This window comes from Agelaius tricolor, unplaced genomic scaffold, assembly GCF_023055355.1.
Source record: "Agelaius tricolor isolate 1412-34295 unplaced genomic scaffold, bAgeTri1.0.p SCAF_23, whole genome shotgun sequence".
Taxonomy (NCBI): domain Eukaryota; kingdom Metazoa; phylum Chordata; class Aves; order Passeriformes; family Icteridae; genus Agelaius; species Agelaius tricolor.
The window spans coordinates 7,769,537-7,794,890 of NW_027269283.1; the positions used below are offsets into that span (position 1 = coordinate 7,769,537).

The window sequence follows — 25,354 nt, forward strand, 5'->3', positions numbered from 1 at the left end:
TGGTTCTGGTTGAAAGGATGGGGCAGCAGGGGAAGTTGCCGAGACAGGAGGCTCTGGAATCAGCTCTGTCTGGATATTAATGCCTGTTGTTTTCTCCCTCTAGACTCATCCCTCCTCTGAACCAGCTGGAGCTCCTGAGGAACCTGAAGAGCAAGTCAGGACTGACATTCAGGTTAGCAGCAGAGTTAAGAGAGTTTGGAACGCACACACTTTGCAATATTTTTCTTTTTTTTTTTTTTCCTTTTTTTCTTCCTGCCTTTTGCATATGGACATCCTTGAAGATGAAAGAGGTTTGACAGCTGGTCCCACATGGGTCACTCAGTGACCTCCTCCCTGCCCCTCTCCCGTGCTCTACATGAATTCCTTCAGCCTAACTTGGCTCTGGAGCAGTGTCACGGTGCTTGACTGACAACTCAAAGCCATATTCTCAAAGGGGCTGATGGAGGTAGTGATCCCAGTTTTCCTCTGACCTTTCTGCTCCTCACCACACTCAGAGGACACTCAGGCCCATGATGTGTTAATTCATTCTCTGTTCCCTCCAGTGACAGCAGGCAAGGTTGCAGCAGTGAGACATTTTTGATAAATTGGCTGTGGAAGGGTTTACATGAATCCCCCAGAAGGGCAGGAGTCCTGCACCTTCACCCTCTGCTTGGGAGGGGTAATTCCTGGGGTTTCTGAGCACTCCAGGCTGCCCTGTTGGTGAATGGGGAGTGTGCAGACCCTGGGAGGGATGGAGAGGTGCCAGTGGGCATCAGGGCCAGCTGGGGGGTGTGGGTGTGGGATGGAGCCTGGCCTGGGCTGTGTGCCTCCACAAAGAATATACACCCCTGGGTCAGCCTGAACAGTTTAACATGTGAGTACTTGAGCTAGTGACTGAGGCTGGGCTTCCAAGCTTTTCTGAGCAAGAAGCAGAGGTGGGGGGAAGGAGATTTTTGTTAGTGTCTCCAGGCTGCTGCCTTTAGCTGAGGGAGAGGGGTCGGGCTCTGTGCAGGTCTCAGTGGTCACTGCTGAGCAGCAGCAGCAGGGCCAGGGCTGGTGCAGCATCACACTCAGAGGACACCTGTGTTAGCCAGAGCTGTATCTGCTGAGAAAACACTGTCAGCTCCCTCTCTGGGGGGCTGCAGGGACAGGGCTGGTTGGGGCCCCCACTAAACACCATTCCCCAGTGTAGGAGTTGTGAATCAGAGCAGCTTTTCCTCATTGCTGGAGGGAAATATCACCACAATGCCTGCTCAGTGAAGGTGAGGGGTGTTTTTCAGTGTGGCCTTAGCATGGCTTGCAGTGTCCTGGCTGCCCTTTCATAGGCATTCAGCTCACTTTGTCCTCAATGATTTTTCAGGGCAATCCAGTTTCGGATCTCAATACAGAGACTGTGGTGTCCCATTCCCTCCATGCTGCCTTTGCCAACTGCTTTGGTAAAGTAGCTGCCAAAGACTCTGGAGGCACAAACCCCACCTGAGGCGTCAGGATGCCAGGGAAGGGGTCTGTGCTCCTTCCCACCCACGTCCAATCCCAGCACCTGGCATGAATCCGTGCATTCGGAGATCTGACATGAGCTCTGTCCCAATGGCCAGGGAGGAAAAGCGAATGCACCGAGGTCATGGGAGCCATTCAAACCCTTCCCCATGTGCAAAACATGAGGGCAGTGCATTTCCAAAGGAAGGGGGCCGCTCTCTGAGCCCACAGAAGTCCTCCTGTGCTCACATAAATCACACAACCCTCAGGTGTCTCAGTGGTGCGTAGGCACAAGGATGGGTTGGGATGAAATCTTCAGCCCTGTGCGTTGTATGTGTCTTCTCTGAGGTTGTGTGAGTCTCCAGTGATCTTCTGTCCGGGCCAGAAACTCCAGGAATTAAGTGCTCCTTTCCCTTTCTTCTGTCCACAACTTCCACTTAGTTGTACTGTTGGTATTGTCGTTTCGTTATGTTTTAACAGTGAAGCAGCAACATCTTTTGCCACCTGACACCATGCTAATGTACTATTGCTTCTGTTTAAAGGAAAGAGCAGCAGCCTGAACCATCGCCAAGGTCTGTATCACTGCCAACACGCCATCCCCATGCATTCCCTGTAGATTTCTGTGTGTGTGAGTGTGTGTACCATGTCGTGGCACCATCGAGGGAAGCATTCCTAGGTATTACCGTGCTTTTCCTGTGCTGTGCAGTCCAATGTATCTACGTGTATGCTGGACCTTAAATCATATCTTCTTTCCAGTCTGCCTCGGGCTGGAGCAGGGTAGCAAGGCTGGGGGGTGTGGAGAGTGGTGGCAGCACAGGCAGAGCTGGCAGACACTCACGGGGGTGACAGCAGGGCTTTGGTTTACACTTCTTTATTTTATCTTGGTGCTGGGGTTATAGCTGAGTAACTCGGTATAACGCAGGCTCAACGTGTGCCCAGGGCAGGTGAGGCTTTGCCTGTGTCTCTGTCACCTGTGCTGGGCAGAGGTGACGTGGGGAACACGAAGCCATCGCTGCGTCACCGCCTTAGCAACTCCTGCTGAGCTCCTCTCGCTGCAGGGCACGGCCTGGACCTGCTCTCCATGGGACACAGGAGGGCTCTCTGGCACGGCACAGGCATGGCAGAGACACCCTTGGTCCTCCCCACTCCCTGGGGAGGAGGCACATCCCTGCTCCATCTTCCCTCCACGCCTCCAGCCCACGGTGCAGAGCGCGCTCTGGGTCGTGGCGAGCACCTTCCAAGGGCAGCTGTAAATCTCACTTGTGGTAGAGCTTTTCTCTGTTCACAACTTCCCAGGGAAAGCAGCAGGGCTGGTGTTTGGGATACTTTTAGGACATTCTTCATCAACTTAGAAGTATTTAATTCTGGGATTTTTTTTCGTCCTGTATTTTCCAGTTCTTTTAAAGAATAGTTCTGGAACTGAATGTCTTTATTTTTTTCTTGGCTGATGAGACACAAACTGATGATCAGTGGAGATCATCTGCTTGGCTTTCTGATCTTCCATCTCATTCCTCAAAACACAGCTTACAGCCTAAATTTTGTAAACAATGAATACATTTTTCAGAAGTACAGCTAGAGCCTGGCATTCTGCAGATGTACCTCTCTGCCATGCCTCTTAGCTTATAAGAGGCCAGAAGCTAATTTATCCTTGGCATAAAAGCCAACCAAAGATATCTGGGTAGATATACTGCTGACTAAAGGGTGGAAAATTTTATCTTTCCTTCCTTCCTTCTCCCTCTCCCCACCCCCTTTTTTCCCCCTGTCATTCATTTGAGCTTTTCTATGCAAGCAGAACCTTTGTAGCACTCCATCTACTTTCCTGCCAAATAACCCAAATCTCCAAGATCATGTTTCAACTATCCAGATTTTGTTGTTTTGTTTTTTTTTTTTTTTGCTTAAGTGCAGCTTGAGTGAAGTCAGCCTCCATCCAGCATTATTAAAGCAGGGAGCATTACTTGGGAGCAGCTCTCTGGGAGCAGACCAAGGCTGGAATCTTGGCCACCTGCCTGTGGCATCAGGAGGGTCAGAATTTAATCCCAGGGTCTGGCTGCTCTGCTGCCCTGCCTCAGCCAGTAGTAAACTTTGGATGCATCAAAGGGTAAATCCACATTTCTTACAGTGCAATGAGACAAAATCCCTGTTCAGCCCCATCTGCTCCATAGCCAAGGAAATCTGAGGTCTGACAGTCCCTTACCCCAGCCAGCATCCCTGCAATCTAATCAGACTGAACAGTTGTATTTCTGAGTCACTAGCCTTATTTCTAATTTTTAATCTCAGTCCTGTCTTGCAGGGTTCATATTTATTTACTTGACACCTGAAGTTGAGTACAATATTTCTTCGTAGAGGTTGCAGGTTTTTCCCTGATCATTTTCTCCTTTCTCAACCTTATGTCACAGAAAGAAGTAAAAATAGTCCTTCCCTGTGCTTTTTCAGAGTAGTTTTTACTATTTATAGGTCCTTCATCAGTGCCATTTCCAAGTGCTGTTTCCTGCTCCTGTGGTGCATCTGTCTCTTGTGACACTGATGGGTTTTGTTGCTAAACCCCAGCCCAAGGAGGGCTGAAGCTGAGGGTCTGCAGCTGCTGTGCAGAGCTTTAAAGTTTATTCCATATCCTCCAGTTCTGCTGCCATGGCAGCACCAAAGCTCCTTCCTTCTGATTTGTTATGGCAATACCAATTCTACCTGTCCCCACTGTCCTTTTCCTTCCATCTGATAATGCCTCAGCCCTCAGGAAGGAATATTGCATTCAAGGGGGCCCAAATTGCCTGTTTTCCCAAAAAAAATTTTCTGGGTCTTTTACATTCACATCCCAAATCTTCCACCCACTCGAATTTCCAGCAGCCTCTCGGTGATGCTCAGTGTGTCATCCTGCCCTTAGAAAAGAGAACTCATCCTGTTTCTCTGCCCACCTGACAGTTAATCACCCACTTGCTGGTGATGCTTCACTCAGGAAGCTCCTGGGGATGAATTGTCTCTCTTAGCAGACCCCAGCTCTACACTTTTACTGCTTCAGCTGGGAAAGGATTTTCCACTTTACATTTCCATTGCTGTAAGGAAACAGTCTTAACACCTGGAGGCAGCTGGATCTTCCTCCTGTTTTAGTGATGTGTAGGGAGTGGCTGATTTCCTATATCCTTCTTTCCATAACTGATACACTCAAACCCCCTGCAGCAAATGGAACAGAAAGAGCTTTTTCACTATTTTTCACCTTATTATATCTCAGTTTAGAGAAGGGATGCTGGCATGGAACATGGGATTATGCTGTGCAGGATAAACATTGTCTTGCAAGGTCAGGGAGCATCCCAAGCATTCTGCCAGAGCACAGGGGTGGCTGCTGGGGTCCTGCCCTCTGACCCCAGTGCTGCTGTGGCCGTGCTGATTTCTGCCCACACAGCACTGGGAGAGCTGCGGCCCAGGATGGGAGGACAGGAGGAGGTGTTGGGGTCAGTGTGGCAGAGGCTCGGGGTCACCTGGAATTCCTCTTGGGTGGCTTTTGATTTAGTCTTGGCACAAAATGGGACAGCTGATCTGAGAGACAGGTTATGTCCTTTCTCTGTGGTTTCTGCTTTGTTTTCCCACGACGAGCTTGTCTGCATCCCCATCTGAGTGCTGGGAACGCTCTGTGCTGCCTCGCCTGGGGGCCTCACCTCCCCCAGAGGTGCAGCCTTGGCTGTGATGAGCAGAAGAGATGCTGGCCTTTTTCTACATGCCATGTACCCCTTCCCCACTTTTTATTTTCCTCCCTTTAAAAAAACAAATGCTTTCAGAGCCTCCTGTTGCCCATCACTTTGAGTGTTGTGTCCCTGCCCCAGCCAAGCGCTGCCCCCTGCCCCTCCCCAGGCTGGCTGTGCTGCCCATCCCACCCTTGAGACCCCACTGCTGCCATGCAGGGTCCAAACACAAATCCACTCTCCCTCCTATCCCCAGGGAAGGGGGGCTGCTCTGGGCTAGGGCTTTTCTCACCCCTTCTGCTGCAGAAAGCCAGCAGATCAGAGTGGTAATGGGGGGTGATTACTCTTCTGTTAATCAGGCTGAAAATTAGCTGTGGCATCTCATTTCTGTTTGTTTTGCTTTGATTGTAATGTCAAAAAGACAGACACATGGTTCACCAGGGCTATGGAGGCTTCTGTATGAAATGTGGGCTTCAGATGCTCTTTAACAGATGGTTTGAGAAACATCTGAAGGCATCCACAACCACATTTCTTCCTCTTGCATTTTCCAAAATACAATTGGGTGAGAAGCTAAAAATTAATGAACCAAATGATCATAATAACACATTCATATCAGAGAAAAAGAAACAGAAGGATTCCAGGGACGTGGGAACCTAAAACTCAGATTACTTTGTCCAGCATGAGTTCAGTGCTGTAGGTGATGAGAGGAACCTCTTTGGAAGGTTGTTTTCAGCTGTGCTTTGTCCTTGACCCCAGTGAGCTCAGCAGGACCTTGGCTGTGTACTGGGTGAATGCTGGGCTGGCTCCTTGTACCGTGTGTGTTTATCTGTGTGTATATCTCTCTCTCTCAGTGTGTGTATATGTCTGTCTGAGATACACACAACCCCAAGATCTCTCTTCAGGGGTGTGATCAAGGCTTCTGTATGCACTGGAGGATGCCTTTGGTTGACTCAGTGGGCCCCTGCTCATCCAGCCAAGGATGTCCAAGGTGTCCCAAACCTCTACTGCCCATGGAAACCAGGGTCAATCATGGGGCCACATGATTGACCCTGGCCATCTAACCATCTAACCAATTTAACTGGTGTCAGAGACTCATGCTGGGACTGACAGTAATCTGGAAATAATCAGTTGCCTTTAGGGGAGCGGATTATTTGCACGGAAGGAACTGCATCTTTCTGGAGGGACTGCAGAGGAGACTGAGAGGACAGAACCCCATGTGTCTCCCTGAGGCTCTGCATGCTCAATATCCCACTCCCACGCCAGCTCCAGGACAGCCCTGGTAGCACCACCAGCCCCTGGGGCTACCTGGGGATGCAGGGTCCCATTGTGGACACCTGAGGAGTCCCCAGGATGCAGAGGGTGGTGTCAGCTGAGCTTGCATGGGATGCTGTGCCCGTCAGCTCCTCTGATTACCCACCTCAATGTAAAATAAGATTTGATGCCCTTCAGCCTTTCCATTCTGCCCCTGAATTCAGCAAGAGCTGCCTGCTGGTGGTTGGTGGCCTGGTGGGGTGATGGGGCCACGTCATTCCCCTTCCACAGGTAGAGGGCTGCTCCATGGCGTGGAGGACCCTGGTCCTGGTGGGGATCTCCTGGCAGGGCAGTGCCTGAGCAGCCATTTGGGATGGAGCTGTGGTGGTGCCTCCTCAAAGTCAGCAACTCCCCAGAAGTGGTAGGCCCTGTCTGAAAATCATTACGAAAACCAGATGTGTGAACACAGGTGTTCAACTCCCTTTCCCATAAGGGACTGCACCACACCCTGTTTTTTTATCTATTTTTGTTTTTTTCAATGCCAGGCTTAATGTAATGGTATTTTCCATATCAAATAATTCACAGATTAAGTAGCTCTTTTTGTGAGTGGGTTTATTTTTGGGAAAAAAAAAAAGAGGAAGAAATTTGAGCTTTTTTGGATATTATTTGACAAAACAAGTTAAAGTTTTGGCTTTCCATGGTTTACACAATTTGACAAACCTTACTTTTTAAAAATACATTTAGAGGAAGAACAGAGTATTTTTTTGTTTCCAGTACAAAGATGGAGAATCTTCCTGTAGTTAATTTTAGATAAACTGACACCACCAACTCAATGAGCAGAATGCTTCATGTCTAATGATTCAATTAACTGACCACAGTGAAACCAATTTCAGAAACCATCTCTATTTTTGATTTACCTTTTATTTTTCCTCACTGAACACTCAAACAGAACAATCCTGTCATGAACCCGGCCCTCAAAACACCTGTCTTTTAAACCCAGAGTCCATAATCAAAAGTTTCCTGTCTGGCATTTGCTTCCAGGTCTAATTTTTACTCTCCCCTCATTTCCAGTAAAAGCAAACCGTGCAGAGAGTCACTATGCGGATGCTGCTCAGGAAACTCTAGGTACCACGGGAAATGCGTCGCACGAAACTAATCAAAAGCTGCACGGCTCATTCTCCCTCTACCCTGCTACCACCCGTTCTGATCACTTCTCTGCTTAATAGAGGTACTAGATGAGTAAAAAAAAGGTGGAAGAGCCTCCCCGCTGCCCGCCCCGAAATTAGAGCCTTCCCTGGCTGCCAGTTGTGCAGAGCGCACGAAGCGAAGGGATGAGGATGGGGAATTTGGGCTGGGCCAGCCAAGCCAGTGTCTGCTCAGCAAGGGAGGAGGCCAGGAAATGAAGTTAAACAAATCATCGAAAATTTTCAAAAAAAATCAAAATGAAAAATTTTAATTTTTTTTTTTTAAAGATCCCTTCCTCCCTATCGCTCCATCCCTCCTCAAGGTCCAGGGAATCCTTGCAAATTGACTTGCACTGTGCAGCAAAGTCCAGTTAGTAGCATGAGAAATACCAGCTTCCTGCCTCTGCTCAGTCACCATTCCTTTGGCTCTCTGACCGTGACAAATTGACCTTTCCTAGCCTGGTGGCCTTTGGAAGCCACAGCTTGCCTATCTAGCACCTCTACTACGCAGCTAGAGAAGGACTAATCTCAGCCTGTCCCGCCAGACGTAGGGGACAGGGCTCCCCTGAGCGTTGACATTGGCCTTGTGAATGGTTCTGTTTCTAGACCCCCAGGGGGACAGACAGCTTTAGCTCAGGGCTTTCTGTGAGCAGGGTTTGCATCTTTTTCATCCAGCTGACAACTGCTAGGTGTTTTCAGGGACTTCCCAACCAGCATCCCTTAGTGCACCCATGGCCATATACACAGACACATAGATCTTCTCTTACTTGTGCATAAATACTTTCCACACCTGCACTAGAAGAGTCTCTGCCCCCACCCCTGCTCCTCAGCAGCAAACATGCACCTTCTTGATCTCCCACTGCCCAGAGTTTGCATGCTGTGAATGCTGGCAGGGGACCCCCCCAGCTCCTTGCCCCCACAACCAGGCAGGTGGACAGCCCAGGAGTGGCAGGGCACTGAGTGATGCCGCATGTTTGTGAACTCGGATTTTTGCATGCTCTTTTTTGGAGTCCGTTTTAATTCTCAAAATCACCAGTCTCTGTATCCCTCAGAAAGCCAACAAACTACAGCTTTGAAAGTATAAAACTGCAGCTCTAACAGTATATGTATCTCTGATTTTCTTCATTAATTGTTTCAACCTGTATCTTTTCTTTCCTTGCTATTTTTTGACCTGCTGGCTCTTTTTATTCTCTGTCAGTCTAGAGGGTAGGACTCATGGCTGAGGTTTGCGTGTACCAGGTGCTCAGAAGTAGAGTGGTAAATCCCATCTCTGAATGGGTAACAAAGAGGAATGGGGCATGATCTAGGGTTCATAAAAAGCAGTTTCTCCATGGTAGGAAATCCCTTACATCTGGATAAATAGCCTGAACTTCTGAGTCAGCCTCTTGCTACATATTTGGTGGTGCTATGGCCTTCCTTGAAAGTTAGCCTTGAAAAGTGTGGGTAAATATTGGGTGATCATCAGTTGCACAGGCAGCATTTCAAGACAAATGGCAAAGATTGGTCAACAGTCTAGCTGGAAAAAATGATCCTGACTTCTGTGGTGTTTCCATTTCCCAGGTGAGGTTGTTTTATGTGTGGAGGTGTAGTGTGAGCAGGGAGCTCTCCCCAGAGAAAGCCTCCTCTCAGTTGCTTAACACTGAGGTTGTTTTTGGCAGAGATGAAAATGAGCAGTGCTATTCATAATCTGTCCTCTCATCTGTTCGTGTCTAGTTCTGTTTTCTGGAAAATCAGCCACTCTGATCTCAATGTCTTCCTTGCATGTCTTCCTAGGCATGGATTTTTAATTGCTAGAGACAGTGTGATTTTTTTTCTGTTTTCTACTGAATTGCTTCCCACTGTGGTCCTCATTTCATCTCCCACGTCTTGAGTTCTGCAAGGGAAAGGGAGGATGAAACAAAGTGTTACCTCAATATCTTCTTAATCTGTTGGAGAGTCTGAAAAGAAGGATGACAGACTGTGGTTCTTCCAGTCAAAAAGGAGCCTTGGACTTTGGAGTAGCTACAAGAGCATCTTTGTTACCTGCATCCATCCTGAATGTAGTGTTATACACCCTGTGCTTTAGTAGAACTGTGGGTTAACTGTGAAGGGAGGTAAAAATAATTCAGATGTCTTGTTTCTGTGGACCCTTGGGTGTCTGCCACCAATCCCCACTGCACAAACTCTTGGGGCAGATGCCAGCACTTTGATGCAGCTCAGGCTGAGTGCTAAAAGCCTTCATCTAGGATGCACATAACAAAATAACAGCACACGATGAGGCAATCATGGAAAACTCAATGTAGGTAAATTAATAGGAAACTCCTTAGAAGCTGTGGTTTCTTAATGTACTAAACCAATGATCTTTAGTCAATAAATGCAATAACACATTCATTTTTAGACAGTAATGTAACTACAGCAAGCCAGATTATCATCTCTATCATATTCTGCTTTGTAAGAGACTTTCCTGGCACACTCAGAGACGAGGGCACCTCACAGAGGGAAGAGCACCCAGAGCAGTGAAGGAAAGGTGTTTGCAGAGCCCTTGACTGGCCTGTGGCTCTCTGGGTGGAGCAGGTTCCTCAAAGGCTGCTTTGGGAATGATCAGCCAGCTCAGAGGGGTAGCCTGGCTGCTTTGCTTTGCTCCCAAAATGCAGCAGAGCTGAGCTGGCAAACAGCAGAGGGCTGGGAGAAGATGCAGGATGTGGCTGATGTGGTATCTGACAGCACTCAACACCAGTCTGGGAGAAAAGGGCTGGGAATTAGGAAGAGATAGGTGATTATAACAGAATGCTGCAGGACAGCAAAGGTTACAGACGTGAGTCTGGCTCCACTGTCCCTTCACTCATTTGAGGCCCTGTGCTTCTCTGTGCTCGTGTGGTGGCTGCAGGGATGGTGTAACTCCAGTCCTCACCATCACAGCAGCAGTGGCTCCCATCCAAGTCTAGCACCGTGGCTGTGGATGAGGAAAAGAAGAGGGATTACTCACCATGACAGGATCACTGGCTGATGTTTTGTTTCCCTTACACCCAGGTTTCTCTGCTTCTAGAAACTGCATTCTCTGGGCTGAATTCACCTTTTAGCAATGTTTTTTTCTGGAATCTTTAGAGGCCAACCAGGCTTGAGCCAGGCCCTCTCTTGTTTTTTGTTTTAGTCGTGGTAAATTTTGCGTACGCAGTTTTATTTTCCTTTCCTTCATGTCTCCAGTAATTGTTGTCTGCCTCTTACTCACAGCAGCAAGCAGACTGGAGCCCTGTGATAGTCACAAAGGCCATCATTCACTCCTGGCACTCCTGCCTGGTTGTAATCAGTTGTTCTCATATGCCACAAGCTCAGCACAAACTCCTGATTTAAAAAAAAGCCCCTCATTTACCAACAGGAGACAGCCTTTTTCTCCTGGCCACAGCTTCTCAGAAGAATGAGCACTGATACTGGTTGAGTTTGGATGCAGAGATGGATCTGGGTCTGTGCTAGTCCGACTCACTCTGGCTAGCTGAGAGGAAAATGAAGTAATGGCTCAAGCATAGTTTAAAATCAATGACAAGACCTTACAACTGATACTTTTTATTGATCTAGAATTACTGCTAATGTAATGAGTCCACATTTTTTTTTTAAAGTGCTGATTTAATACAATAGAGAACTGGAATAAACCCCAAACCAGAGCATTTCAAACAGGAGCTTAAACCCCTGGCATCCTAAGGAGGCTGATGGCAGCTCATTTTGAAGGTCAGTACTTGTGCCTTTCTCTGCTGAGCGCTGGGCAGTTGGACTTAACCAAAATGCAAAGCCCACTAAAGCAGTGAACATCATCCAGTTTCTCCAGCATGGACTCTCATTTTTTGACTGGCAACAGAGAAAAATCAACTCATTTTCTATCCTTTGTTAAATTCAAGTCAAAGCCTGAATATTTATAAACTTTCCCCACAGTCAGCCTGGAAAGGTAATTTTTTTGCTATCAAATCTGTTTTCATAGATGCCACTTGGAGTGGACTTAGAATTAAATCACAACCTGATTTAAACCTGTGATTTAAACCTGATAGGCTGTTGTGGCTTCCCCTAGTCTGTGCCTCTGGTTGCAAAGCCACAGTTCCCTTTCCCTTCCTCCCCCTGGCACGAGCAGAGCTCCTGCCCCTGCTGTCACGACTGTGAGCGTCCGTCTGTCCCTGCTGTCCTCACCTTCGTGTCACCAACACCTCCCACTCAACTGAGGCTCATTACCATCCTGGAGTGACATCCCAACACCACCCCTCTGAGGCACTCTACATCCTTGTCCCTCTGCATGACTTTCTGGTTGAGTGAGAACATGATCTTGGATTAGCTGACAACATATATCCCTATGTATGTCTGTATTTCTTTGGGATTTTTTTCCTACCAGCTCCTGCAGACCCCAACAGCATCCTCCTCTGCAGGGATTGTACTTGCATGTGATTCCAGGTGTTGTTTCCAATGAGGTCATTGCATGGCAGAAGGAAAAATTCTATTAGTTGTTCATGGTGTCTCATGTTGTCTATGTTAAAACAAAGAAGTTACATCAAGTGTTGGGTTTTTTTCCTTAGAGAGTACTTGGGAACAAAACCCACCCAGATCTTAATTGTTCATCAGATTTCTATGAGATTTTTTAATGTGTTGCTCCTCGTGCTCTCAGGATTGAAACTCTCTGCTTGTATCCCTCACCAAGTTCAACCCTTTCTTTTTTGCTTTTTGTGATTCCTGCAAACATTTGTAGCACATTTGTTGTGGGAATGGAAAAGAGGCTCCAAGGAAAAGGCGCTGCCATACTCAGTGAAAGGCAACTGGTTTTATGCTGGGATTGTGATGGGAGAAACTCAGCAGAGGATAGGGCACAAAAAGATCACTTTGAATCCTGAATATTGCTGTGTTGCTAAAGCATTTTTATAAAACTTACTTTTTAAAAAGGTAATTTAAAGTAATAGTACTACTGAAACACAGTGGATTCAAAAATTATTATTCTTTAAAATCAATAAAAATAAAGAAAGAAGATCCAGTTGGCCTATTTAGAATCAAGTGATGAAATTTCAGTCTGGTTTCTAACCCAAGAAACTCAGAGTGAGAATTTCCTTTAAACCTTTGGCACATTATGTACAATGGTTTTGGTGGCAGTAGTAATGAAGGCTTACATCCAGAAAGGTGTTTAGGCACGTGCTCTTTCCCAGATTCCTGTGTGGATTTGTACCTCTCACTGGATTTCAGCTCTGCTGATCCCATGGCCTTCAGACAGACCCTACAGATGGGCACCACACTGGAAATTCAATCCCCAGCACTTACCTGAATTAAAATTCATCTTTAATTAGAATAATTCTGCCTTTTTAATTTGGTCATGAGCAAATTTTATTTTCTCTCCAGCCCATCTTTCAATGTGAAATTGCTGCTGAGCTTGTGGCTGCAGCCAACCCTTCCCTGCAGCCCAGGGGATGCCCTCCCCACACAACTCTGCAAAATGCTGCCTAAGCACCTTTCTCTCCCTGTAAATGTTTGTTGTCTCGCAATGTAAAGTGACTTTGTAAAAATAGCACCTTCTTAGTCGACAAATCTGCTCCCTGAGTGTCCTCGAGTCACATCTTCTTCCTTGGCTGGCCGGAGCTGCTGTCTGCTCCTGGCAGCAGGGAACAGCCGGCGGCTGGGAAAAGGGAGCGGCGCTTTGCTTTGCTTCAAAACCAGCAGCCGAGTTCTCACTGAAGAACCTCATGCCAGTTTTGAAGGCAAAGAAGGGCCGTGGGGCTCTGACTTTTAAGTTGGTGTTGCTGAAAGACACACACCAAGAAAAAAAAAAAAAGCAGGTCTTTGGTTGGTGATGTGGAAATTAAAATTTCTGAAATGTTCTTCCTGCAAATTGCGGCAGAGAGTTGGCAGCAGAATGATAAGTGGCTGCTGCAATGGTACAGAATGCTGGGAATTCAATCCCTGTCTTCACTCAGTTTTGATATACCTATTTATAAAATATTGGCTATTTGTGCAGCTACCTTGCACTGGTTGTCCAAGCTCTAATCAGTGGAGTTTAATCATTGATTGCTATTAAGAATATATGAAATGATCCAAAAGTATTTGCAGTCTACTTTCCCCAGTGCTGTCTCTATAAAGTTTGTGGTTTCATAAAGATTCAGAAAATCTCTTTGTTCTTAAATTTTCACATGAAAATTCAACATCTCCATTTGGGTGACAGGCTTTAAATGCAAATTTCAGAATTTGGAAACTAGTTAGAGCTGGGTGGTCACTATTTCCCAGTGAGATCATCTCTCTTTCTGGAGAGACTTTCTTTTCCAACCATAATTGCAAGGATTCTAGTAGGAAAAAAGGCATGAAAGTGCCATATTCTGGAGTTTTAAAATTTTGCTTTCCATATTTATGACAGCCATAGCAGACCTCGAGGGAGATGGCAGATAGCTTTTAGATGGGATTTTTTACAGGATGCAAAGGAAGTGTTTGTATGTATGTGTTTCAATATGTAACTGGATAAAGAGGAATTCTTTGGAATATATAAAGGGGCAGATCATGTTTTAAGAGGGAGGAAATACAGGAGCTGAAGAAAGGGAAAGAACAGATCTGAGCACCAGAAGTGAAGTGTTTGCACAAAAGTTTTAAGATGGTGGCTTGGGGTTTTTTTAATTGGTATTTTCTTATTAGCCATAGTGTTTTGGAAGGCAGTTGTGAAAGAAAAGCTTCCTAACTGGTGATCGGAGCCGATCAGTGATTTAAGGAATCATAACCTCATTGTTGATGTCATTCTGTCCCGCCAGCCCTGGCATCCCATGAGGGGCTTCTGTTTAAGTCCTCATTATTTTCTCTCTCTTACGAACCATTCCCATTTCACTCATGATGACGGAAACATTTCTACAATGCTTTCTTTAAAACAAAAATAAAAATAAAAAATACATATTGGAGAAAAAAAAAAAAAAAAAGAAAAGCCAATAGCAAAGCTACATGTCACTGCTGCTTGGAAGTGCTCTTGGTTTCTAATGGCTGGTGGGGAAGGACTGCGTGGTTTCCAGAATGACTCCTCCTGCTGTCTCCTTTTTGTCTTTGTTTCAACGTGTTTCTCTGAACAGTCAGAAGGTCAGTTTGAAAGATCGTGTCTTCTCCAGTCCCCGCGGTGCTGGCACCAAAGGGAAAGGCTCTCCACAGGCTCAGGGCATCAGGAGGTCCCCCAGTGCTGACCAGAGCATCGAGGACAGCCCGAGCAAAGTGCCCAAGAGCTGGAGCTTCGGAGACCGCAGCCGAGCCCGGCAAGCGTTCCGCATCAAGGGAGCGGCGTCGCGGCAGAACTCGGAAGGTGAGGGCTTGGGATGCCATGCTGGACCCTAAATTCCCAGCTGGCCCCAACATCCTCTCCCTCCCCACCTAAAAAGGGCAGAGCTGCCAGCCAAGGTGTTCTCCTTCTCCTTCTCCTCCCAGTCTTTTAGCTTGGATTAGCCTGAGCAACCTGATCAAGTTGAAGATGTCCCTGCCGATTGCAGGGGGTTGGGCTGGAGGGCCTTTAAAAGATCCCTTCCAACCCAAACTTGTCAATAATGATTAGAAGAGGCAAGAAAACCCCTTCTGATACCCATGATAATGTTTGTATTTCTGTATATAAGGATGGGGAAAGGAGGAAGAGTCAGGTATTGGGACAAGAGGAGATGACCTCAAGGTGTGCTGGGGAGGGTTAGGTTGGATATCAGGAAAAATTTCTTGACTGAAAGGGTGGTCAAGCCCTGGAACAGGCTGCACAGGGCAGTTGTGGAGTCACCTTTTGGAGGGATTTAAAACACATCTAGATGTGGCACTTGGGGATGTGGTTTTGTGGCTGGGCTGGGCTGTGCTGGGGGGATGGTTGGACTTGATAATCTTAGAGGGCTTTTCCAACCTAAATGATACTGGGATTCACTGATACAGGGGTATGTGAGAGCTGCAGTTGGCACTGCTGAATGTCACCTAAGCACATCCTGGGAAATGCTCTCAATCTGGATGCTCAGCAAAGGCTTCTCTGCTGCTTCCCCTGGGGTTGCTGTTCTTGATCTGCCTCATCTTTTCTTGTGCAGCACTGGCACAGGAAACAGTAACGTGTTGTGTTTCTCCTTCCCTGTCCCAAACCCAGAAGCAAGCCTCCCTGGAGAAGACATCCCTGATGAGAACAAAAGCTGCAACTGCGAGTTTGTGACAGAAGATTTGACACCAGGGCTCAAAGTCAGCATCAGGGCCGTGTGGTAAGAGAGGGAGAGGGGGGAAGTGGTTCAGAAAAACAAATTATAAAGAAAAATGAGAAGTGTAAAGCCTGAGAAGTGCTGGCAAATGCTGACATGTGTGTGCTGCAGGCTGCTTTTCCCCTGGGTGGCCTGCCCTGCTTTACAGACAATTTTGCCAGGAAGGGCAATTTTTGCTTAGGGAAGGAATAAATGGAGAAACAGGAAAATCCCCCGCAGGGATGCATCCAAATGACAGTTCTCACCAGCTCTGAATGTAATGCTGACATTTCTAAAAGTGGTGCAGAGAGCACATGCACAGATGACAGTCCGAGGGGCATCAGGGACCCCCTGGTGCAGACAAGGCTTCAGCCACCAGCCCCCGCAATCCCCTTCCTCTCTCCTCTTGCTGCATCCTCTCCCAAACCCACAGGGTTGGGATTTATTCCATTTTCCTTCCAGAGCATCTCCCTGCAGTGTTTTTTATCCGCCATGAAGCAGGTCAGGCTGCACCCAGGGATGTGGGATGATTTTGCTCTCTGTCTCCTGCAGCATTATGAGGTTTCTGGTCTCCAAGCGCAAGTTTAAGGAGAGCCTTCGGCCCTACGACGTGATGGACGTCATTGAGCAGTACTCAGCTGGGCACCTGGACATGCTCTCCCGGATTAAAAACCTTCAGGCCAGGCAAGAGACCCCTCTTTTTGCCTCATTTTCTACTGCATTTTGTTCACTGTGGAGGTATTTTCAGGAGAGACACTTCTCTTTGCAGCTACAGCTTATTCTTTCCCTTTTAAAGACAAATCCCCATGGAAGACATCAGTGCTTATGGCTGGAACCCACGGGGACAAGCAGGTCTTTAGGTCTTTAGGGACTGCCCTAAAACTCCCTTACTGCCCATCTCAGGACATACAGAAATCATGGCTCATCCTCCTGCTTTATTTTGGGAGCTTTTGGCAATATGGTATATCCCAATATTGGTATCTCCATGGTCCTCCTGGCACCGTGCAAAGTTTCGGTGCCCCAGTGTCAAGGCTCATGTGGGTCACTTGGTACCTTTCTGGGAGTGAAATAAGCCAAAATTTGATGTCCTGTCTGTGACCCTGCTGCCACAGACACAGAGAGCAGTGAGGAGGCAGCAGCTCCCTCCCACCGTTGGGATGCTGAGCTGCTTCAGGAGGAATCCCTCCTCGGATGGCACAGTCTGCTGAAAATCCATGCAGATGGGAGTGTCTCATCCAAGCCCACCAACGTAGGTGGGGTTTAGCTGAGCTGCATTTCAGCTTCTGTGCTCAGATTTTAGGGCAAGATATGCTCATTTTAATAGGAGAAGGAATGTGGAAAAGAGAGAAATGGAACCGAGAAGGTTCCATGTTTTTCATGTTTCTCCTGGAAGAAAAAAAACAAACCCTCAAACACAGAAGTTTGATTCCTTGAACAGAGGATCAAAGTTTAATCTTTTAGTCTGACCACTCTTCCCTCAGCCCTGATGGGAAAAGTAGACCCCAAGCCTCCAACAGCCCCGGTTGTGTTTGCTCAGCAGAAGTAGCTCCAGTTCTGCAGAGTTTGAAGGACACCCAGAACTGTGGCAGGGCTTGGCCATAGGCAATCTCCAGTCAAAAAAAATACACCATTTTCTTTTACACTTGGAGAATGAAATTGCTTCCCTTGATGGCTGTGGCAGCCCAGTTTCCCCTAAGAAACCATTGAGGAAGTTTTCCTTTCATTTCAGACCCATTTAAGTCCCTGGTAGAGTCAGCAAATGTGAAGAAAAAAGAAGTGTTTGTGTATGCAAACAGCTGACATGAACCTCAGGAATGAAGTAGGAAAATTGTCTTGGGAAAAAGAGGAGTCTCTGTTCTGCCATGAATCTCTCAGAGACCATTTTAACTCTGCTATTTTTGATGTTCAAGACGCAGAGGTATCTTTCTCAGCTCTGCTGCACACTGTGCTTTTCCCAGAAGGAACATTCTCCCTTGCAATGGAGACCAAAATATCCTGGAGAATTTCCTCTGTGTGAGCCTCTCACTCCTGTTCTGAACAAATTCAGTGATCATAGATCCAAGATGTGTGACTGAATATAGAGTGAGAAGAGGAGGAGGGAGGGATTGAGATTTCCTAACTTTAGTAACTTGAAACAAGAGGCCTTGAGGCCACCTCTGCAGTGGGTACTGGGCATTGGGGTTGTCATCTCTGCTGGCTCCAGGTGGGATGCCCGAGTCTCCAGCACCCTGAGGGCTGTGGCAGATTGCCTCACCACCCATCCCAGTCTTTCAGGGACATGTGCTGCAGAGACAAAGCAGTTTGGTTTGCTTTTTTAGGGAGGTTGGGGTACAGGATTGCAGCTTTCAAAGGCCAAACTGGATTCTCCTCTTAGCTGTAGGTCTGGGACTGTGAGGGTGAGGTTCTGGGGCTGGACAAGGCCACCACCCATCCTCTCACAGGGAAGCCAGGAGGACCAGGAGCTGCTTCAAATGCATGAAGCACCTGGATTTGGGATCCAAGACTGCCAGGCAGCTTCACTGGTTTCACTGTCCCCACAGAGCAGGAGATCAGTGATGGTGATGGGAGCAGACCCCTTTGGGGCCACCCTTTGGGCACCAACACGTCCCATGCCTGGGCACCTGCCCAGTACAAGTGGAAGGGCCCCCTGTAGACAAGGCCATGGCCAATGTTGGCCCCTGAACCCTTCTGGTGAATCCCAGAGAGGAAGTCATGGGGCATCTTGGAGAACAGATGTTTTAGTGGCCCTTTCCTCCATCAGTCAGAGCCCCGTGCTCTGCCTGTCAGCCCAGCTCAGCTCTGACCTCCCCTAGCCAGGGCTGTGGTGGATTAAACCTGCATCCAAGCACATTTCTGGGGTGTTTACATGTACTTTCCTCTTTAACCAGTAAAGCCTGTGTCACTGTGTCTGCAATGTGCTCTTTTCAGTGTTGTGTTCACATTGTCTCGTGTTCCATCCTGACACCTTGCCAACCATGGATGTCTCCCATTCATTGAGTTATCCAGCCCTGCAGCGTTCCTCGCCGACTCCCAGCAGCTCATGCTTCCCTGAACTAGCTGAGGATGTGCTCTCTAGCACTGGAACTGAAAGGAGGATGAATATATGTTGTTTCATATCCAGCCACCTCAATGGGATATTGCCACACATATGCAAATATATTCCAGAGGGTAAAGCATGGTGCCTGTTATATATGGGGCGGGGGGAGCTCCTAATGATGATGCAGTGGTGCCTAAATCTCCAAATCTTACCCTGAGCTGGGTAAGACTCTGGTTTTTCACCAACAGCCAGGTGGTAGGCGAGAGCCTTCTGTTTCCAGCAGAATATATTTTCAATTTCTCTCTCTCTTTCTCTCCCTGTCGTTCTGTTTGTCAGTTGTTTCTTTCCGCGGCTTTTCTCTGACCAACTTTTCTCTACGTGTTGCTTCATTATGCATTTTGCTGGTGTCTTTTTTCTTATTTACTTTGCCAGGATAGATATGATTGTGGGTCCCCCACCCCCTTCAACTCCCCGGCATAAGAAGTATCCAACCAAAGGACCCATGTATTCTTCCAAAGAGTCTCCCCAGTACTCGCCTAGGTTAGGATTCACCAAAATGCCGCTTTCTCCGGATGTTTTTTTCATTTGCTTAATGTCAAACCCCCTTCATGCCAGTTATATGACGGCATTTCTCACTTAGCAGTGCAGCCTGCTAAATCAAGACTCGCTGCTCTGGGTGTGCTCTGATTTGCCTTCAAGCCAGAGGGGAATAAAAAAGGGGATGTTCGTTCAGTCATCAATAACCATCAGTTCCTTCAGCAAGCCTATTTCATATTTTCAGTCTTCTTCGAGGTGTTAGAAAGCTAAATTGTATGTTTTTAAAAGATCTCATATTTTATCAGGCTGTCCTTAAACGTAGAAGGTGGAATATTTACCCACAAAGCCAATATAATGTGAACAATCCACTTCCTAAAGGATGACACCATCCACACACAAGCAAAGGAGCCTCTGCAGCTCTTGGGACAATGAAATGAGTTTATTTCAGTGGGCAAAGTAAGAATGAAGTGTTTTCTAGATGATGAACACAGTGATCTCTATTTCCTCCTGGTGCCACTCTGCTGACCATGGAGGAAAAAATTGTGTTAAAGTACTACAACCATGGGACTCATATTCTGAAAAATAAGAAATCAATTCTGATTTTCCAAGCAAAAGGAGCAGGAGTCAAACCCAGCCCTCAGTCACACAGCAAGATAGTTCTCATTAAGTTCTCTCCCTAAGTAAAACCATATATGCAGTTCATGCAATGAGGAATATATTCTCACAAAAATTCCCAATTTAGGACATTCTGAGGTCTGGGCAGCAAGGCCATGAGCTGGGCTGTATTTTCTCCTTGCACTGAGACCAGTAGAGCCCAAAGTAGGTATAAATATTTGCCAGAAAGTAATTTTCCATGCAGAAATAGTAGGTGATTTTTAAATGCAGTAAGCTTAGCCTCAAATATTTTCTTTCCCTAAATATATTTGCCTCCCTAAGAGCTAATATGTGACAAATCTCTTGATTTTTATTTAAGCTGCTCTGGGTAATCTTCACTAGAGAAATGTAAGTAAAAGAAATATTGAAAGCTTACCTTTTCCCATTCAGCTAGCTCAAACATTCAGAAATTGAATTTTCTGGAAGCCCAAAGCTTTATGCTTGAAAAAAAAATGCTTTCAGAAAAGTAATTTTTTCCATTCTTCCTCCCTGCCAAAAGAAGGCTTTGAAAACAAAATAACCTTGCTATCTGCAGAAACATTTATATTTAAATTTAAAAATACAAATTCAAATGGATTTTGTTGTATTTAACCTTTAAGATATGTCAGATAAGCCTTCACTAAAAGCAAGATTTTCATGTGAAAACTTGTGCCTCACACACAGCAAAGATGATTAATGGATCTGAGGGAAGGAGGCCTCAAAATGGAATATTTATTTTATTCAGTCCAAGACTGTTGCTGTATCAGCTTCATGATAATGACTTTCCCCCCACCATTTATACAGTTTCTAATACTGATTGAAAAATCTTTGCACATGCCCACAAGGCTCCTGGGATGTTTAGACTTTTTTTCGTAATTTCTCCTTTTCCCAATGATTTTTTTCATTTCCCCCTTATCAAGCTGTGGCTGCAGAAAGCAGCAGGGTACAGAAGGCTGCTGAAATCTCCGATCCCACCCATGAAAAGGAATGTGCTACACCTAATTTTTGGCAGTTTCATCCTCCCACAGACACCTTGTGAGGTGCTCAAGGGGCTGATGGGTGGGAACCAGAGCTCTGAGCAGCCCCAAGCCCAGATCCAAAACCCCTGGGTCAGGCTCTGCTGCTGCCATGATCTTTGTCCTGTGAGGTCCCTAGGGATGGCTCCAGCCTGTCCTTTTTAGTCTGCACCCCCTGTTTTAGCCAAATTCTGCCCAGAGAAACATCATGGGAGGGATGTCCCATGAGCTGTCTTCACCCTATGGATTGCTCAGTTCCGCCCAAATCTTTCTGCAGGCAGCTCCCAGAAGAGGCAGGGGGATCCTGGTAGGTGCCCACAGCTGTGGTTTGGCTGATGGTGTTTGCTCCATGCTCTGCACACAGGCAATTTGGATAAAATTCCCTCGATCAGCTGATTTAGCCTAGAACAGGTGCAATCTCAGCTGTAATTTTTAGAAAACAGTTGTTGATCTAAATTTGTCCAGAGCAAGTTTTATTGCCAAATGAAGGGGTAAGTAGCCAGTCCTGTGACATGGATGAAGGGGGTTTGGCTTCAATGCCTGGATTGTTTACAAAAGTTTATAAGAGATAAAGGAAAAAAAAAAGGAAAATACTTGACTATCTATTCCCAAACACTTCATTTTTATATCATTTGAGCCGTTTGACCTTTTGATGTCTGCTTCTGGCCCGAGGGTGACAAATTACACCTCTTTGCATGCACTGTTAGCATGAAGCATAATGAAGCATGAGAAAACCTGCACTGTGGCTGATGCAAGAATTTACATTTTTTTTGTATCATTAGAAAGAAGGAAAGACAGTAAAGTCCACTTTAAAGAGCAATCCTCTCTTCTTTCTCCCTCCCAAACTGAGGCCCAGCAGAGCCAACCAAGGACAGCAGATGGCACAGTTGGTTGTGCATCCTTAGAAATCTCTGAATCCTCTTCTGCCAGGAAAGGAAGAACATGGGGTTGGCTCTTCCAAAGCTTCAGCTGAATTCTTCCCTCTGCACATGTGTATTTGGCACAGCAAAATTAAGTGTTCAGAAGACGCAAATCTCCCCATGGGCTGTAGTGTAGAAGTGGGGTGGGCACCCCAGAAGATTCTTGGTCCTTTGTCTGTAAGAACATAAATGCAGTAAGAACATAAATTATCCCCTTCTGCTTGCTAAAGTGGAATATGTTCTTTCTTCTTCATCTTTTGAGCTTTGTTGCCCAGCTGGGACAAAATCTCAAAATCTTGTAATGGCTAAAAGGACCCTCTGCTCTTGGTGGTTCTGAGCTAGGTGCAGATGGGTTGGGGAGCTCACAAGGAATTTCCTCTTTTCTCCTCTATCAGATAAGGCACAAATGAAATCTGGGCTCTGCTGAGGGTAGGAGCATTCTCCTGTGCTCCAGCTTGTGCCATGGGAAGCAAAGGGGTGGGAGACCTTGAGACTGGTTTCTCCCATAAAGAGAGAAGGACTTGGTTCACCTTCTCCCCTCCCTGCACTGAATCCAGAGGCCCAGAGCTGCCCCCCTGCACCATCCTTGGTGCTGCTCTGCCTCCAAGGAGGGATCTGGCTCTGCTTCCTGAGCTGTGGAACACAACCACCCCAGGAGTCAGGAATGTGTTCAGGTACAGACACAAAGGGAATGAATCAAGCAGGAATCCTGAGCTCAGGTGTCAATTACATAATGGGAAGGGGCTTCTGAATGCTTTATGGGTGAGCTCTGGGAAGGGCTTCAGCCCTGCTCCTAAATCCCAGCAGGTCTAAAGGCGAGTTGTGTCCTTGAAGGTGAGCAACAACTTAGTGCTCTTCTTAGTGATCACTCCAGCTGTGAAGGCTCCAGCAGGCCCCTGAAATGGGCCATGTGAGGGTCACTCATGGATAGCTCTTCTCTTCAGATATGAAAGACAGCAGAGGTCCTGCCTTGACTTCTGCAAGGTTAGAATTAGGGTTAGGATGCAATGTTGGGTTCTCCTCTCTGTGTCACAGTCTGTCCTGCCTCCCTGCTCTACTCCACAGCTGCTGAGGGACGTCTCATTTCCATGAGTGGACATATTTCAGTGTCACTGCGGTGCTGGATGCAACAGGAGGACAGAGCACCCTGATTGTTCTTGGCCTTCTGCAATACTCAATAACATTTAGACTTTGGGCCTCTTTAAACTCGTGTTCATTCTTTTACCAGTCTACTTGCTTGTGCATACAGGAGAGGAGGTCATACAGTGGCTGTACCACGCCTTGGCTTGTGATTCCCCACCAAGGTAGCCCGAGGTACCCAATTTAACAGCTCTTTGCTTACATGGTAACAACTTTGTCCTAGGATTTCTTGTGCTGTATGTCCTGTCAGTAATTGCATCCCTCGTGGGGAGTTCCTGTAAATGTCAGTGACTTCCTTCTCCCATTACAAGAGAGAAATAAGGCATGCATATTCCTCACACTTGTAATTCCAGCACTTGGTGCTCCTTGTACTCCTGTGCTTATATTGCTAAGCAAAGGATCAAACATGGCTTTTTGAGCAGAACAGAATTCTGTCACATCCCTGCCCAAATCAAGTAGCTTCTGGGATCAAAGCTAAACTCTGAAACAATTGTTGGCTTATATTTTCTGTCTTTGGTATGATGTGCTCATCCACTTCATCTCTTTGAGCCAGATCTGGTGCTGTAAAGTGCTGTTGCTCTAATATAAGCTAAGGGAGCCACGCTGGTCCATTCCCACTGGTACCTGTCCCTCAGTGTCAACAGCCAACATCAGTATGAAGTCCCTGTCCAGTGTGAAGCAAACAGATGGCTCTTGTGTTGGAAATAGCCTCACGTCTCATTCCTTTCCTTGGTTTTTGTTTGTTCATTTTCCCCTGTCTGTCTGTGTTCAGCTCCTTCCTTTTCCTCCTCCTGGTGCATGGACCCATGGCCCACACGGCAGAACTGTGTAAGAAGCATTTTGAGTTTTCGCTCAAGATTCCTCAACTTGGTTTCAGTCAGATGAATTAACCCTTCTTTCCCCCTGCCACCCTTACATTTGGTGCATTATGCAAGAGTAAAGTTTGCCCAGCACAGAATTAGTCTATAAACCTGGCTGCCATTAAGAAGTTATTCCAAAAATGAGTTGCTCCCCGGACTTTGGAGGGATCAAGAAGCTCCAGTGTTTACTCTCCAGAAATTTATATTTGATGCCTCTAATAAAATTGAATTCCAGCTTCCAAACTGGTTCTGCTCTCCTCCTTTCTCTTCATATGGAGCTGTTAATCAACCCACGTGTTTCCATACTGGGAATAAGGAAGTGCAAATGTGATGTGTGTAAAGAAGCCAGTACCAAATTATGTGCCTGGTAACCTTTCCCAGTTGATTTGGCAGGAGCCTCCACTGCTGCTCCCAGCTGGGAGTCCTGCTAATAAAAAACAGTAAATCTAGCAGTACAAGTGTGAATTGCATTGATATGAAAACAGTTTGGTAATGTTTGGTGAGTTCTGGCCAAATTCAGCCTTGATGTAATTCCACTAAAACAGTTATCACTGCACCTGTTTGTCTGGATCTTAGGACAAGCAGCTTATTTTCATGGACATGAGAATTACACATGGACATTTGCATGGAGGAGAGGAAACTGCTGCAAAGACTGAAAAAGATCCCATTGATATTTGCTAGACAGAAAACTTGATCTTCCCCCAAAACAATAATTTCTCAGTGCAAATAAGAAGTTAATCGATTTGGAAGAAAGCCAGCTAAAGAAATTCTTTGCAGTGGGTAAATTTACTGTGCATAATGTGCCAGGTTTTATCTGTATAAACAGAAATGGATAATTTCAAACTCCACTAATACCGCTCTGAATTTTGCATCTGAATTAACACTTCAGTGCCACTGCGTGTCTGTGAGTAATTTGGAGTGTTAGCTGGGAGAGAGGCTGTTGCTTTGTCCCCTGGAGGCACAACAAGCAGTGCCCTCCTCACCTGCTGCCTCCAACTGACTCCAGGTCCTTTTCCGGGGGTGGGGGGATTTTCTGATCCCGGTAGAGTTGACCAGATTGTTGGGAGAGGATCCTCCATGACCGACAAGGATCGGACCAAAGGGCCGGCAGAAGGGGAGCTGCCTGAAGACCCCAGCATGATGGGCAGGCTTGGAAAAGTTGAAAAACAGGTATCTTGGGTCAGGATGGGGTTCTTGTCAGAGGATGTTGCATGCATTGTGTTGGTTTTTCCTTGGCTTTTTCTTTCAGTGGAATGTTACCTTTTAGTTTAAAAAAAGTGAGAGCCCAGAGTACTTGAAAAAGAAGCAAGGTGGATGTTATGAAAAGGCACTAAATGCCTTGGAAGCCTAAGTGCTACTTTCAAACCAGGCACTTGGAGTCTAGTTTAGTGAGTTTGTCAACAGCCTGCATTATTTTTGAAGACAGCACATTGGTTTCTTTGCCACCACACTGGACACATTTCAAATGAGTCCCCGAGCCTGGCTGCTGGAGCTGCT

At 46.5% G+C, this 25,354-nt stretch overlaps 1 protein-coding gene across 14 annotated transcripts in view; it reads left to right on the forward strand.

Annotated features, from left to right (window-relative positions):
* KCNQ2 (potassium voltage-gated channel subfamily Q member 2) overlaps nucleotides 1-25,354 on the forward strand; it is a 74,959-nt gene that overhangs the window by 38,717 nt on the left and 10,888 nt on the right. For 2 of the 14 annotated variants that reach the window (XM_071446759.1, XM_071446762.1), the window contains 7 exons: nucleotides 104-172; nucleotides 1,998-2,027; nucleotides 7,449-7,502; nucleotides 14,602-14,825; nucleotides 15,630-15,738; nucleotides 16,267-16,398; nucleotides 24,904-25,027. In XM_071446759.1, coding sequence (XP_071302860.1) covers nucleotides 104-172; nucleotides 1,998-2,027; nucleotides 7,449-7,502; nucleotides 14,602-14,825; nucleotides 15,630-15,738; nucleotides 16,267-16,398; nucleotides 24,904-25,027 — 742 coding nt within the window. Of the gene's footprint in view, nucleotides 1-103; nucleotides 173-1,997; nucleotides 2,028-7,448; nucleotides 7,606-14,601; nucleotides 14,826-15,629; nucleotides 15,739-16,266; nucleotides 16,399-19,183; nucleotides 19,292-24,903; nucleotides 25,028-25,354 lie in introns of those variants that run through there. The other 12 variants (XM_071446768.1, XM_071446765.1, XM_071446771.1 and 9 more) reach the window with 11 other exon arrangements.